Here is a 17,134-nt window from a genome sequence, read left to right as displayed (position 1 = left end):
AGCTGTAAGAAAGGAAGACCTCATAACTTCAGTTAAGCTGCTTCAAATTTTAAGGACTTGAAGCCAAAATTCTAGTTCTAACCAGAACCTTTTCAGGGATGTTACACACCACTCTGAATAAGGGATGCGTACGGAGGTGCCTGTGCCTAGAAAAGTGATGAAGCATTTGGCAGATTTATTCTTTTCTATTAGACCAGTGAATGAAAATGATGACAATTTCTATATCCAAATCCTTAGGCTGCTTACTGTTCACAGTAAGAAGCTTGCAGACACTGTAGTTGTGGTTTATTTAAAAGGCTGCTCCATACCTAAAGGTGGTGCTTGCATCTGATGCCCATTTTCAGTGGCGGTGTTTCCTGAGGCAGTCAGCTACTTATTTAAGTACGTGGGTCATGCCGGTGTAAAAGAACTGATGCTGTGTCTTGTCCAGATTTCAGCTTAAAAACAGCTGCAGGTGCTGTTAGAGTGCAGGGAAATACTGTGCAGAGAGGGAGCTGGGATATGTGTCCTTTCTGGGTTGACTGGAGAGCTGCCACTCGGTCTGGAGCGGTGCTCTCAGTGCAAGGGTGGGTAAGTTCTGCGGAACTGGGTCAGTCAGCGTGCCCAGAGAGCTCCCATTCCGCGGCTCAGCCTTGTGCTCCTCATCGCCAGCACGGAGAATGAGTTCAGGCAGCTCGTCTGTCTGAAACACGAACTGAAGCAAATGGGAATAATGTGGGCAATCTACCGTATCCCCAATCGCAAGGGAGGGGGAAACTGAAGCCAAAGTAGCTGGAGGGCTCTGTGGGAGTGAAAGAGGCGGGAGGAAGGGCCTCAGAAGGACCTGGAGCTGTAGAAGGTTTTTAGCTGTACGTACAATTTAGCAGGAGAGTGTCTCCGTTCCGCGTACACCGTGAAGCGCAGGGCGGCGGGCGGGAGCGCCCGGCCAGCAGGGGCACGCGCACACCGGGGCCCGGCGCTGCCGCGCGCTGCCGCTGCCCCGCCCGCCGGCCGCGCGAGCCCCCGCCCGTCACGTGACCCCGAGCCGGCCGCTCCCCCGTTCCGCCGGTCACGTGTTCCCTCGCGCGGGAGGGCGGGCGCCGGACCCGGAAGTGGCGGCCGCTGCGGAGGCGCCGGGCGGGATGGGGGAGTCGATCCCGCTGGGAGCGCCGGTGCCCGTGGAGCAGGCCGTGCTGGAGACCTTCTTCTCCCACCTGGGCATCTTCTCCTACGACAAGGCCAAGGACAATGTGGAGAAGGAGCGGGAAGCCAACAAGAGCGCGGGCTCCAGCTGGCTGGCGCTGCTGGCCGGGCTGGCGCACCTGGCGGCGGCCGAGAAGGCCTATCACAGCATGACCTTCCTGGGACAGAAGCTAGGTACCGCTCCGGGGAGGGAGGGACCGCCTCAGCCGGGGGGCCTGCCCCGCACGGCGCTCCGCGGGTGCGGAGCGGGCGGCCGGGAGCTCACCGGCGATCGCAGGCGCTGGGACCCGCGGTCCCCGGGGGCCCTGCCTCGGCGGGTCCGTGCCTGTGCGTCCGAGACCCGCGCTGGCTTGGTGAGAGTCCGTGAGCCCGCTGGGAAAGCATTAGTGCTGCCACTAAGGAACGGACCAGAGGACAGAGGTGCTGTGCAGGTGGCACGCTGGCTGCTGTGCCACTCGCTGCATCTCTTCCCTGGCCAGCGGGCACCTACCCGCCCTTCCCAAGAATTAGCCGGAGGTGTTTCTGTGCTGAGATGCTCTGGCTGAGATATAGGCAAACATGACCTTCCTGGGGTGACCAAAGCGTTAAAGCTTTTCCACCTTGCATCAGAGGTGTATGTGTGCAAGTACTCGGGGCTGGAGGTAGATAGCATCCTAGGAGTTGTTACCCATGCAGATACTGCAGAATCTCAGGAAGCTTTGGCGATGATAGCAGCTGCTTCATGTTTATCAGTACATGAATAGAAAATTCGAAACTGGCACAGGATGAGCTTTCATGATGCTACCCTCTGGGCAAAGCTGCTTATTTTCTTTTTGAAGTGCAGATGGGTATGGAAAATGGATCAAAGGATATGAGTCTCATGTGTAGCACATTAAACCATCAAGAAAATTCAGCTTTGTTACTTAAATGATGACTTGGAACTATTATGAGATCTTTACAGCCAAAACTCTGACTGTAAGGCTGACTTTAAAGAGTGAATTTTGTGCTTGCAGAAAGGATGAAGGTGACAACAGAAGGGGCAAAGTTTTGTTTAATTATTTACTTCATGAACAACTGAAATAGATGATTCTTCCTCCTGCCTGTGGCTAGGGGACTACTCCTGTGTTACAATGGGAGCTGTTTCACTATGATAGCGAATTCTCTACCTTTCTATCTCAGATGTCAGTGGTCACCTTTGAACATTATATGTGTAAAAGGAATGTGGAAAGAGCTATCCAGCATTACAAAATTTATAAGGTTTCAAAGAGGCACCTAAATTTGGAATCTTTAAAAGATCCAGATTCAATCTCTGTGGTCTTTGCTCTGCTGCAGCTGTTGACTGCCAGAATGGCACATTAGGTCTTCTGTAAATAGAAGCTATGAAATAAGGCTAGTACATTTGTACAGTCTTTTTGTAATGTCAGAGTTAAATATCTTTGACCCTTTACTCCTCTCTTCTATTTTAAATTCCTCATAGTGTTGAGCAGGTAGAAAGGAGCGCAGAGGACTTCTTGTCCTCCCTCCTGCCCTCCAAGTTTTAGTTATGGATTAACCTGCACTGTGGTCTCACTGGGATAAAGTGTGATTATTTTCCCTTTGAGTTCTGGTTTATATTTAGATTGTATAGGGACTGGTAACATTTGATTTGTACACACAGATGTCATATGGCTCCCATTTAAATGTTGCTTTGTGAATTTAAGTGCTTCATGATGGAAGAGGGATTGTTAAGGGAATTCTCTGGAAAACATCTAGAGTTATTAATAGGAGTGGAGGCTATAAAAATTTGATCAGTCAAGTCACTATGACTTAATTCTTCTGACTTCCACAGATAACAGTATTTCCAGGTTATGTATCATAGTAGCAAATTTAACTGAACCCTGGGTTTCTTAAAAGTCATGTCATAACTGAGGCAGCTGTGAAGGAGTTACTGTTTTACAGCAGCCATTGACTGCTGAGACATGAAGTGGGACAAGTGTAACTTGCATGAAATTACATAAAGTGCTTCTGAGCATATGCTCTGTAATTCAGTTACGTGCAGAATAAAACACTGACTTTTGTTTCTTTGTTAAAAGAAGTACTGTAATTAAACAATGCTTACAAACAACTAGATCTATAATTACAAGCATTTTCCAGTGTTGCTGTCTATCTTTGCTGTCCCTGGATTTTGGTAATACCTCCATATTTATCTGAACAGGTGGTCAGTCATTCTTCAGCCGCAAGGACTCCATCCGAACCATCTACACATCTCTGCATAATGAGCTGAAGAAGGTGGTGGCGACGGGTCACAATGCACTAGGAGGAACAGCTCCTCACTTGGAAGAGCTGCTTTCTCACCTGTCTGAACAGCTCTGTTTTTTTGTTCAGGCTCGGATGGAAATTGCTGACTTCTATGAAAAAATGTACACGCTCAGCACCCAAAAGTTCATTAACTCTGAGGAACTGGTAAACATTTTGGAATCCATCTTAAAGAAATACAGTTCAAGGTCAGTGTTTCTTTGCTGGCAGTACATACTCAGGCTCGTGATCTGTCATACCTGGTGTTGAAGTTCAAAGCAAACCCAAAGACTTTGCTGTCCTTTGACTGCTGAGCAGCACAGTCCCTTCACAAATTCATGTGTGAAGTCTGTGTTGGCCTGCATCATCAGATGCATAAAGTTTCTTCCAAAGAAGAAAAATAACAAAGGGAGTCTGCTCATGGTGTACTAGGAGCCTTCCTCCCTATGCATGTTCATTTCCAGGAGAGAGGAGGAGTGATTTTCCTTTTATAAGATGCAAGGCTTATTGTACTTTTTTCTTTGGTAGGGGAGAGGAAACAAGCCTTAATTTTGTATGGGCTTCAGTAAAGGTGGCATAAATAAAGCAAATACTTTTGTGACAATCTTACTTTTTAAGAATATATGTCTGCTTAGATCTAAAAGCTACACCACAACCCTGCTAGCTGGGAGGGCTTTATGGTGCTCTGTTACCACTTTTCTCCAGAGGTCTTGGAGCCAGTAGGAGGAGCACCTCTGAGACTTTGGTCCTTGCCACTGTGGTTTCTTGAAGTTAAGATTTAATAGATCCTGTTGCAAAAATCCTGGGATGTTTCTAAATGAGAGTAGGTTGGGTATTTCACATCTAACTTATGTGCCTTGAAAGTAATAGCAGTTTAAAAGAGAATTTTTGAATGCTTCTCAACACACTCAATTTCTGCCTCTTCATTTTAAACCAAAAAAGGTAGCCATTGTAGGACGTTAACTATCAGATGTGGTTGAATTTCTTTAAATTGTTGTTAGTGAAATAGTGTCTAAGACTTTTGAGGAGAATATTCATAGGTCTTAATTTTTTCAGTTATGATTTTTATAGTGTTCACCTAGGAAAAATGAAGATAATTCAGTGATGCTTTCTGATATTCCAAACAGAAGCACTGCAGCTGATTCCTTTATTTTTTAGGGATACCTTTGGCAAATTGCTATGTAATTTTGCAATTTGAAAATCGAAACTAGTCTATATGATCTTAGTAGTGATGTTTTTCAATTCTTGGCTTGTGATCACTTAAAATATCAGGGCTGTTAATCCAGTAAAAACCTGAAATTTAGATTTTTTTTTTCCTTGGTGTGATAAACTTTAATGAGTAAAGAGAAGTAAGTTTAGGGTTTTGAGTGGGTTTGTTGTTGGCATGTTTTGTTTGGGTTTTTTTTTAAAGTTGATTTCTCTTGCACACTAACAACTGCCATCTGTTCTGAGGATGTGCTGAATCAACAGCACTGTTAAAAATCTGAGGACCAAAATTCTTACTTTGATGAAGAGATTGGAGACTATACCCGCATATGGCACATTTTACTAAGTTATTTAAATAAATTTCATTGGTACATTTGTACTTCTAAGGCATTATCTGTTGCATAATATGTTTATATAATATGTATTATATAACTATATATATATAATAACATCTTTAAAAAAAAGCAATGTCTCTCTGGAAAAAATACGGATGATCTTGCTTTGGGTTAACAAGCAGTCTTTAAGATGGAGACAACCTAAGGTGCTGTCAGAGCTAATTCAGTAGCTGCAGTGTGCTCCTCCCCAGTGACATGCAGAACATTTCTGGAAAAAGTGGGAATAGTGATCTATTCCTTTAGTCCTTCGTTTTAGTTTCTTTCTATCTCAAAAGGAACAGCAGAATTGTCAGTTAACAAGACATATTGTTTGTATCTGAAATATCATTAATTCTCAAACAGTTTAAAGCTATTTTGTTACTATGTTATTACTACTTATTGCTGACTTGTTCATTGCCAGTACTCTACATTTTCCTTTCCATTTTTCTGTAGAATACATCTGGAGGAGTAACTTCTCCTGAAGTTTTTAGCTGTTGGTTTGGGTGGGATCTTAAATAATCAAAGCAGCATCAGAAGCAAGATCCTTTAAAAGCTTAGTATAAAATGAATAAGTTACTATAACACCTATTTTAATGTAATAATTTTTAAATGTTTAATGTATTTTATCTAGTCAGCATTGTGTTATATGTACATGTATGTGTGATCTCTGAAAGGAAATAAAAAGAAAATGTGGCTTCTTCACAATCTGCAAAACAAAACTAGCATTCCTCTGCTTTCAGGAATGATTAGGGGGAAAAAAAATCAAATTTTCAATGTGTTCTTAAGTTTTTGACACTCTGGCTTGTGAAATATTGTAAAACCTCGTCTGTTTTACGTGATACTGAGCTCAGTTGGATGCTTCTGCATTATAAAACTCAATTACAGCAGTTAGACTTAGTGCATAACTCATCAGTTTTCTCTGTAACCATATCAAGCTTCTCAGCTGTAGCTGAGGTGTGTATTTTTTGATTAAAACAGTTTAGCAAATCCTGCTAGACAGTGCAACATTGCCATGAAGTAAAGTAGAAGTGGAAAGCTGTACATCAGAATGTTAATCCAGGAGACTTTGGCAGTGCTGCCTTGATAAGGATTTTTAAATTGATTTTAAAATGGAAGAAAACTTTCTTGATCTGACTGCAAATGTATTTAAATCACTGTGCTGTGTGTCATTTGATGGGACTGCAGCAAATAATGTTGCATAATGTTTTTTGTACCCTCCTAAAATACAGAGCAACAAAACTGTTTTTCTGGTGAATACCAAAGCCATTGGAAAGATTTAATGTTGACTGTTAGAAATTATTTTTTGTTGACTGTTGTTTAAGCTCTTGTTTGTTCAGAGAAATATAAATATGCTCTGGACTTCTCAGCCCAGCAGAGTGGCCAGCAAACACTGGCTCTCTGCTCTAGCAGCTCAGCTGGGGGTTGCTGACATGTGCTGGGTGCAGAAGGTGCCTGGTCACCAGCCAGGCTGCTTTGCCCAATGTGGTGCATCAGCTGGTTTATGATACTCTTAATTTCATTTTCTTCAAATAAATTTGGACTTGAATCTTAGTAACAGATACTTGCAAATTTTGGCTTCCAAAAAAAAGAAATGCTTATAGATCAGTGATCAAATAGTCAGACATTTCTCACGAGCTAAAGGAAAAGTAGTGGAGAGGGGATGAAAAGCCTGACATTTTTATTCTCTCTTCTGGTCTACAACAAAATGAAGTGTTTTGATCTTGAACCAGCTGTTTCCAAAACAGGTTGTATTTGTTGTGTCCTAGAAGCTGACAGGAATAATGACATTGCTTTAGTTTTAAAAGCTGGAAAAATTCTGTATTTATTGTTTTAAACCAATAACAAGACCCAAGATATTTTTCTGAAGTGAGATGATAAATTTGTCTTTACTTAAATGGAAGCCTCATCAAGTCTTGTCTTTGAACTGTTCATTGTTCTTTATTAGAGACCTCTTTGAATCCTTAATGCCAATGGGAGAACTTACTGAAAAGGCCACTTCTTTCTAAAGTTATGTATTTTACATTACAGTTTTTCACTGTTTCAATCAAGTTATTGCTGATGTTATAAATTGCAAATAACTTCAGTATCACAGAAAGAGAGGTAAAAAACACTGCATCTGTATTTTTTCTAAATGTCAGGGGGAAAAGTGAGAAGAGAAGGAATTAATTATGGTTCCAGACAGCAAAACCAAACTCAGCCTGACTTCTCATAGCTCCCCTATGTGAACAATAGGTCTATAACATAATTCCTTTGATTTAACGTAATGTCTTACTTCTGCTCCAGAACCATCAAGACAAATATGACTGCCAGAAGAGATTTTAAATTGGAACAAGATCATCTGAATTTAAAAAGAAATGGTGTTATAGTAGTTCATAGATTAAGATAAACTGTGATTGTTGAAGCGATGAAATGTAACTCCTTACTTTGATAGAGAAATGTCCAACAGGTGGTTTTGTCAGATGTGAAACACTGTTTGTTTGTAGAATTATTTACCCTAATTATGTAAAAAGAACTGTTCTTTAAATTAAGAGTATTATTTTTTGATTTACACTTTGCTCTGCTTTGATGTTTGATCTTTTGTCTGTTAACTGGCAAATACGATCTGATTATTTCACCATTGTGTACAGCAGTTCTCATGCCTTGACTAATGTTATGTTTTTTAGATTTCATCATCCAATCCTCAGTCCTCTTGAAAGCAGTTTCCAGCTGGAGGTAGATGTGCTTGCACACCTTTTAAAGGCTCAGGCTCAGATCTCAGAGTGGAAGTTCCTTCCATCCCTGGTCAACTTGCACAGTGCTCACACAAAGCTACAAACTTGGGGCCAAATTTTTGAGAAACAACGGGAGACCAAGAAGCACCTGTTTGGAGGGCAGTCTCAGAAGGCTGTGCAGCCTCCACACCTCTTCCTCTGGCTCATGAAGCTCAAAAACATTCTCCTTGCCAAGTTTAGCTTTTACTTTCATGAGGCTCTTAGTCGACAGACAACAGCATCTGAAATGAAAACTTTGACTGCTAAAACAAATCCTGATTACTTTGGGAAAATTTCCAGCTTCATCCGGAAGTACGATGCTGTCAATGTTTCCTTAATTTTTGACAATCGTGGATCAGAGAGTTTTCAGGGACACGGTTATCATCATCCCCATTCATACAGGGAAGCCCCCAAGGGCGTGGATCAGTATCCTGCAGTGGTGTCTCTGCCCAGTGACAGGCCTGTTATGCACTGGCCCAATGTCATCATGATTATGACTGATAGAACCTCTGACCTCAACAGTTTGGAGAAGGTTGTTCACTTCTACGATGACAAAGTCCAAAGCACCTACTTTCTGACTCGCCCCGAACCTCACTTTACCATTGTAGTTATTTTTGAGTCCAAGAAGTCAGAAAGGGACTATCATTTTATTTCTTTTCTCAATGAAATTTCACATTCCCTTAAGAACTCCAAAGCTTTTGCAAGTTTGAAACCTGGATCCAAAGGGTGAAGTACAAACTACTTAAAAGTTGTCAAGGCACTATGCTAGCCTTGAGGGAGCTGTAGCTTTCAAAGTTACATAAATTTGTGATTCTCAGAGTCTAATTGAAAAGGAACCATTTTTTTAAATGTTATAAGTTTGGGGTTTTTTTTTAAGCTAACCGACACTTGAAGAAAAGTATTTTTGGGCAGTACTTGGTGGGGCAACTTCATTGTGGGGTGGTAAAGAGCCACCATGGGGTTTTTTGGTGTGGTTTTCAATTTCCAGTATGATTTATTTTTTTAGTCCACAGTTTTGTTGCCTGTATCAGAAAGGAATATATGCACTTTATCATAGTCTGATCATTAACTGTCTTCTACAGAGTTTATTGAAAATGTAGTGAGGATGGAAGATGCTATCTTTTCAGAAAACTGCATTGCCTGACAGAAATGATTTCTGGGAACTAAACACTGATGCAAGGGAATATTTTTAAAAAGTGAACCTGCAAAGACACATTTTAAATAAAAATATGAGAATCAGAAAAGTCACTACTGTTAATTATAATTTAGTTTCCAAATTGTTTAAAATGGTAATTGAGGTCTCTGACACTCTGTTAAGCACTGGTAATCTGTTCTGAAGGCCCTGTGTCATAAAGCTTGGTCGCTGCTCCAGGACTTGGGCTGGGGCAAGAAAAGCTGCAGCATGGCCTGGAAGGCTGGTGTGTTCTGGAGTGCTGTGACAGTGTGGGGCCAGTCTTGGCTCAGGCTAACTGAAGCAGACAAAGTGAATTTGAGCAGGTGTTCTAGAAAAGCAGCAGCTCCATGGGAAAAGCACCAAGGCTCTTTTCAATTTGTGCTTTTTGCCTGGCTAACTTAAAAAAGGTAGTAGAAAATGCCCTTTCTGAATGATTTATTGTCTAATACGCTGTTAGTATTGACCTAGATTTGTTTTCAGATTTTTATAACTATTTTTTTCTCTCTATTCAGTTTTAAATAATTAGACAATTAAGCCAAAACACTTTGGGGATTTGGATTTAAATATATAGCCTATGCAGTATGTTTACCTCATTCTTTCACCACTTCTAGGCTGCAGGGTTGGAATAAGTATGTTTTCTAGTTACCCTGAAAGTGCTTTAATTTGGAAATGAGGGTTTCCAAATACAATAAAGGGGTCAATTTGGCTGTGCCTCTAGCCTTACATTGCAGGATTCTTCTGACTGTTAGCTATGCAGTTGTGCACGCACTTTGACAGGGGTTCAGGAGAACTGATGTATATATAAGTGTAGTAAAGTAAGGTCATATACTGTGTAATGTATAATAGCATCATCAGGTTGGTTTTAAAAGGGAGTTTAAGTCAAAATGTTGGTTTCTGTTAAGATTGAACTATAAAAGAGACTTTTTCAAATGTGTCTTTTAATGATCCCCTTTCTCTCCCACAGAAGGTTGTGGTAACTTGTCTTGCCTCTCTGCAAATGCTGACATTTTACAATCACATAAGCACGTTCTGTTCTTGAAATACAACTCTGACTTTCCACTCTGTGCCCAATGGAACCTTCCTTGCTTTGCTCTAACTGTGTGTAGCCTGTTTTGAGTATCTGTGGTACTGCCTTTTACCTGAAGTCTTGGTCTGACTGCAGCACCACTTGAAAAAGCTCTACTCATTGCCACTAGAAAATAACAGGAGTTGCAAATTTACCAGCAGTTGGAGGGCGCCTGTTTTTTGTAAGAGTGTTACCCTTTGCAGCTTGAATTACATTTTAACAGGACAAAGTTGCAAATGACAATACTCAGAGAGTTTGTGTGCTTCCCTCTGTGGGACAGTGACCTTGTAATAACGTGTAGTTTTGACTTCTTCAGCCTGAGTAACACAAAAGAAACTGTCACCAGAACTGATTCCCAGTCTTCAGCAGTGTAAATAAAATGTTGTACAAAATCTGTCTGCCTGTGCAGTACTTCCCTGTCATAGTGTCTGTGGGAAAGGGGAGAGAAAACTGGAGGAAGAAACTCTGTGTGGTACAGACATGTTCATTTCTGAGCTGGAAAAGGGGCTGCTAGTCTTTGAAGCAGACTAGCAGCTTTTGCTAGTTGCTGAAATGTCTAGAGGCTGTTCCCAGTGTTTTTTATGGGGAGAAGAAAAGGGGGTGAGTGTTCAGTAGACTTGGTAGCTCACATCACACTTCTGTCATTGTTCTTGGCAAATGGTGTCTCAGAAGGGAAGGTATGCTGGGTGATGTTTTTGTGCAGGAGGAGGTGGTTTGCTGCAGTTTTTTTCTTCAGAGGATCTTGGTGAAGCAATCACAGGAGCCTTGTGACTTGTGGGTAAGAATTTAAGAATATTTCAGTTGATGAAGAACCAAAGGGAACCATAACCATTACTCTGTGGTGTGTGCAAGGAGGGAATGGGAGACATTTGCAGACAAGGGGTAGAAAGAATTGGGTTCTGGAGAGGCTTGTGGGGCTGTCTCTGAGTCCTGTCCCTGGTGCTCTCCTTGCAAGATCTCAGCCTTAAATTAATATAACATTGGGAGCAGAAATATCAGGCCATAGGAAGGCCATTGGATGAAGGCAGGTGAAGCTGAAGAGAGGTGACACACAATCAATATGAAACAATGTTGCAGAGTTGAGGTGTGCTGTGACCAAAAACAAAGTGTGGGGGGTGTGAGTATGTGGAATGAATGAATATTTATTGATTTGTCAGATCCATGAACACTCATGGCACAGTTTCTTATTTGATGCTTTATGGAGTTTATGTTTTAAATTACTAATGAGGTTATAGGGAGACTGCATTAGGTTCAAACTGGAAGATTAGATATGTGGAAGAAATTCTTTGCTATGAGCATGGTGAGACATTGGAACAAGCTGCCCAGAGAAGCTGTGGTTGCCCCATCCCTGGCCAGGCTGGATGGGGCTTGGAGCAACCTGGTCTGGTGGAATGTGTCTCCAGCCATGGCAGAGGCTTGAATGCAGATGGTCTTTAAGATCCCTGTGAGCCCCAACCTTTCTGTGATTTTGTATCTGTGATGTAAAACTGGCTAGGCCAGAAATGAAAACCTGCATAATTAAGCAAGTGGGGGAACATATCTGTGGAGTAAGTAAAGGTGACCAGAAACTCAGTAACTGGAAAAAAATGCATTCATTACTAACTCCAATACTGGAAAGATTGATCAGTGTCTTTACTATAAGAACTGGAAAACAAATAGACTTTTGCTGAACTGGGTGATAGCCCATCTGCCAGCTTTTCCTCTACACCAGTTTAGCTAAGATTAAATCTTTGAAAGTCATGTGTAAATGACTGCTTTAAATATAAGATGTAAATATATTTATGATAGCATACTGAAAGCCATTGCTTCCAGACATATTTAAACATTTTTAAAACAGGTACTGAGATTTGATATTCCCAGTGGCATTCAGATTGCTTAGAATAGCTGTGTTGGAGCTTTACTTGTAGCAAATTTCATGTACCTCATCACTTGCTTGAGTCCATGAGGATACTGGGGGAATATTTAATTTAGTATCCTTTGCCTGCAGTGTGATTTTGACAGCAAATGTATTTTAAGTCTGATATATTTTGTATTTATGTCTTGTAAGCTGCTTTCTTTTGCATGTGGCATTCAGGTTTTTTCTTGAATAAGACTTTCTTTTTATTTCTCCTCCCTTTGCATAAAGACAGTGCAGGGAATGGAAACTAATATATTTTGTATTATGCTGTGAAGGACTGCAACATCTGCATAAAGCATACAATATTCAGGTTTTAATGATCTAAAAGTAACTCCTGGTATCTGTTTGAATGCTAACACCTAGTGTTCATCTAATCCACTTAAAAAAAATATTTGCACTATAGCAGAAAATAATTTTATGGCACTCACACAGTTAATCACTGCTCTGGTCCACTCATCTTCGTGTATGAGCCTTTTGAGACATTTGTGATCTTTGACATCATTTTTCTGAGGCTTCTTTGTGTATATGCTTCAGCTTGCTGCTGCCTTTGACTGCACTGGGTCCCAGTCTTCTCATAACCAAGCTTTTCTTGAGAAAATCAGCAGTGTGCCATACTTCATTCCTCAAGTCCCATGTTTTGGCCCACTGCCTACACCCGCTCATCTTGCAGAAAGCCAGATGTCACACACCGTGGCTGGTCCTGGGCTTCTGGTGAGCTCTGTGCTTGCTTCCAGAAGTGCTGGCACTAAGCTGACTTAGTTGGCTGAAAAGTTTGGTGTTTCTGCCCTGTTTGCTCCAGAAGTCCTGTTTTCAGACTCTCAGGGATGTAAGCCAGCCATGCCTGGGTGGATGCAGTGGAGGCCAAGCACTGCTCATTTGCTTGGGCTCTGCCTGAGCCTCAGGAGCAGTAGGTCAGTGTTGTGCCCCTGGAAACAGCCATTGAACGGCTCAGCAGGGATGGCCTTTGGGCTGCAACTGTGCAAAGGTGGGAGCTGTTTATTGGGAAAAGCAGAAGAGGCTCTGGAAATGAGAATGCTGACAAAGCACAGCTTTGCAGACCTGGCAAAAACAATATACAGGTCAAATGCAAGATGGAACTGCACTCTGATTTCATGTTAGCAGAGGACTGATTTAAACAGGAAGTCTCCTTTGGAGCATAGAAGTAAAATGTTTTTGTACTGAAACTGGTTTAAGTGCTCAATCATTTTTTTTCCAGGAACTGCTTCTTTCCCTCTCTGGTGCTTGCATGCACTCAACACACAGCCTGACTTACTCTGATCACTGCTATGGAGCTTTTCTGGGGGAGTTTGCCTGTTTCAGTACAGTTCTCTCTTAACTTCCAACCTGGTGTTGCAGCCACTGGGTTTGTGGTAGGGTAACAGAGTTCTCCACCTTGCAGCTGGGACCTGGCTCTGCCCCAGCTGCACAGGACAGTGTCAAGAAGGGCAAAATGCAGGAGAGGGGAGACAAGTCACTACAAGATGGGCTTGGGCAGATGGAAGCTCTGGGAAAGACAGGCAGGGAGAAAAGAGATGCAGAAGGGCTGCATTGCAGATGGACTGTGAGCAGATTTTGTTGGTCTCTCTGCATTGCTGGCCTAATTTCACAGGAATCTATATAAATTTTATGTGCTGAAAAAGCTGGGCTAGATCCTACCTGTAGTTGCAGCTGCTTGTTTTATGTGACTACTTTAAAATAACTCTACTCTTTCTATGAGGGTGGTGTTCCATCTTTAGGTATCAGCAGCCTTGGCAAAGCAGCTGGTTTTGGGCAGATGATTAAGACAAGCTTTGTGGTATCCTGTTATTAGCTGGAATATGCTGCTACAATGCTACAAGCTAACATCTGAAGCTTCAGAGCAGTGAAATGCTGTGCTTCATTTTTGCAGCTCACTGCAGATAAAATATTTAGTGTCACTAAGTTTTTGGCTCTGATATATGCATCATTTGCTGTAAAGGTATTGAGAGGCTCTTTAGTGTGTGCAAGTTGAATTCCTCAGATCAGAGCCATGAGGAGCCAATGTCACCATGGTCCTGTACTGGGATGCACAACCTTGAACCAAGAATTGTCAGGTTCCTGTGGGAAGGATGATGTGATCCTTGGCAAAATGAGGACCAGTGAGAGATGCTGAGGTCAGCCTGGGGGTGTCCCTATTCAAGTGAATTCCCAAGCTTTGGTTTTGTCTTGGAGTTAGTTCTCTTAGGGAAGCCAGGTAGACGGAATTGCTTCCCACAGTATGGATGGTCTCTTAAACATTTGTATAGTAAAATGTCATACCAAATATCAATGTTGGCTTTGACCAGGGGAATCCAAGTCAACTTCTTCTTCTGTGTGGTAACACAGACGTTCAGCAGAGCCTCCAGGTATTTCCTCTGCTTTCTCAGGTAAGGAATAAGCTTCCTCTCCCTGGCCTCAGATAATTCTCTTGGCAGATGGGGGAGGAGAGGTTCAATTGTCTGAAGAGGAGAAGCTCACCTGCTTTCTGGGTGGGTGCAGCCCAGAACTGGTTCACAGCCATCACTGTGAGCAGTGGCCAAAGGGCCACCCTGCTTTCAGCAGGATCTGTGGTGGCTGCTGCAGCCTGATGCCACAGGTTCTCCCAGTGCTCTCCAGGGACTGGGAGTGAGGCTCCACCAAGGACTGTCTGTGACTGCCTGAGACCTCTATATCACCTAGAGGTAAAACTCTAGGAAGGCAACAAGTAAACAGTGAACACTTGGGTTATAATACCATTCATGTGAGGGTTCTGTGTAAGACTTGCAGTGGGAAAGGTGCTTTTGCCTCCAGCAGTACAGCTGGCTCCTGTCTTCAGTCTGAGGGATGCCAGCACTTTAGGGGGATGGGGTGAGAGATTGGGAGTACTAACAGGTTTAGCTTTCTGCTTTTAATCCCATTATGCAAATCTGTCCAAACTATTTTGAAAAGTTGGCAGATTAAGTCCCATTCTAGATGTAGAGCTCATCTCTGAGTAAAGTGCCTGGAGCTCTGCTGAAAGCAAGATGTGTAAGCCAAATAAAAGCTGCCTTTCCTTTCTCATCATGCATTCCTGTCTAGAAAGAGCAAGAGCAAGTTACTTTCAAGTGTCATTAGATAATAATAGATAACAGCTTTTTGGGAAAAACCTGATACTCATTTATTGTTACAGAAATGGGGAATGAGTGCAATGAATAAAGCCTCCACCTCACCCTCCTACACAATTTATCTACAGTTTTGCCTGCAAATTTAATAGAATTGGATGTAGCCCATCAGCTACTATGAACTTCCTTTGTGTGCTCAGGCTGGCTTTGCTTGGAGGACTTCAAAATTTTGTACACTGAATTTTCCCAGCGCAGGAGTTGCCTCAAGCTGGTTGACCTGACTGTACCTTGCAGAGAGAAAAGCAGAAGGCAAATTTCTGAAGTTGTGTGTTACTCACTCTCTATCAAGCATAAAAATAAATGGATATAAATCTTGCTCCAACCTAGTGGGATCTGTGGCACTATCTGATTTTTCTTGCTATCCCTGTAGACTGAAATGATATCCCAAATCCTTACCCCAGAAAATGTAAGGCTCTCAATATCTAAATATGCTGTGGGTGCCTCAGGCTCACCTCTGCTTAGGACGGTTTTGTTGAAATATGGCTTGTAAGTTAGGAATGGCTCATTCTAGTTGTTTCTATCTGAAATTGTCAGAGAACAGTTAAAAAATCCCACAACCACCTTATTGATGAATTTTTAGTATGTTCAAAAAGGAAGTGCAAAACAAGAGATGGAGCAGTCACAAACTCTTGCTATATCTACTTTTAAAGCTGTCAAGGAAAATATCTTCAAGGGACTAAGATAATAGTTGAAACGATAAGGCTCATACTTCAGAGTGTGATTTACTCACCAAACACTGAGGAATTCATCTATCTGGAATGTTATTCTGCAAATGTGCATGAAAAGGGACTTTATTTATGCTTTTCATGGTAGCACTTTCTTGAGTTAGTATGTTATGTTTGAATTGAGCCAGACAGAGCTTTTTCCAAAGATGCAAAGATTCAGAGACTGCAGAATGTTGGCTTGAAATTCAGTGCAGGTCAACAGATTCCTATTTGCAATTTTTGTACCATTTCTTAATGCATGTGATTGATATGTTAAACCACATTTTTGCTTCAGTAAGGCAGAAGAAGTGCCACTAGAGGGTGGTATTATTACAAAAAGAAAAAAGTAATTAGGAATCTCTTTCAAGAATAAAATAATACTCTCCTACACATTTATAAACATGAGATAGATTTTACTGCTCTAGTCAGATTTGTTTGAGTCTTGCTGGCTTTTTTCCCCATAGGATGATTTGTAGTTCTGTTTTAGCTGTAAACAGCAATAGCAGGTATCTAGTTTCATATCTTAATGTATTTAGGAACACTAAAATGATGTTGTTTCATCTTCTCTGCGAGAAACTTTTTTATTGATTGCCAAAAAAAATCTGTAAAAGAACTTTTATGACTTTTTTTTCTCTTGAAAACTACCCATTCACTTAAATTTGCATTCCAGTTTGGAAAAGATGGAGTGGGTTTTTTCTTTCCTTTTTTTTTTTTTCTTATTAAACAGTGAGAAAATGAAAACAATATTGTTTACCAAGGCTGTGCAGTATGACCTGTTAAAGGCTCATAGGGAACATCAGCCTAGGGTTTAAGCCTAATGCAAAGTAATTACAAGATTTTTATAGTCTTCATAGTGGCATAATCTTTTGATAGTCTTTTGATAGTGGGAAGAGTTACTGTGGTACATAAGTATAAATATATCTAGCATAACTGTGTGTGTGTGTGTGTATGGAGTGTGGTACACTCATATGCACATGATGCACACCATGTATGTCACCATGGTATCACCATGTAACCCTGATAAATGGTTGTACTGTACCAGCCAAAGTACAGCCAGACCATTGGGCACTGGGGGCTGAGGGGCAGGGACAGGAACAGGGCACTGCAGGGGCTGGTGGCTCAGGCCCTGGGGCTGATGTCCTCGTGCTGCTTTGGGTTGTGGTAGAATCACAGAATGGTTTGGGATTTTGGGTTGGGAGGGACATGAAAGATCATCTGGTTCCAACCCCCTTCCATGGGCAGAGATACCTTTCACAAGCCCCACAAGATGATGCTGGGTTTGTGTTTGGGCACGAGGGCTGCGGGCAAGAGCCTGTGCCACCCCACTGCTGCCCTTGGCATGGAGGTGGGGGACAGTGCTGCAGCCTGCACCAGCCCCAGAGAGAACCTGC

General features: G+C 41.9%; 1 protein-coding gene across 1 annotated transcript; it reads left to right on the top strand.

Moving 5' to 3' along the window:
• Positions 1–1,083: 1,083 nt before the first annotated feature.
• KICS2 (KICSTOR subunit 2) lies at positions 1,084–10,397 on the top strand. Its single transcript, XM_064701859.1, has 3 exons — positions 1,084–1,356; positions 3,356–3,644; positions 7,679–10,397. Exons 1-3 carry the CDS (start codon positions 1,122–1,124, stop codon positions 8,493–8,495), a joined length of 1,341 nt encoding a protein of 446 aa, XP_064557929.1. The 5' UTR covers positions 1,084–1,121; the 3' UTR covers positions 8,496–10,397.
• The last annotated feature ends 6,737 nt before the right edge of the window (positions 10,398–17,134 follow it).

This window comes from Zonotrichia leucophrys, chromosome 1A (genome assembly GCF_028769735.1).
Source record: "Zonotrichia leucophrys gambelii isolate GWCS_2022_RI chromosome 1A, RI_Zleu_2.0, whole genome shotgun sequence".
Taxonomy (NCBI): domain Eukaryota; kingdom Metazoa; phylum Chordata; class Aves; order Passeriformes; family Passerellidae; genus Zonotrichia; species Zonotrichia leucophrys.
The sequence above is the reverse complement of the archived record's forward strand: the minus strand, read 5'-3'. Positions and strand labels throughout refer to the sequence as shown.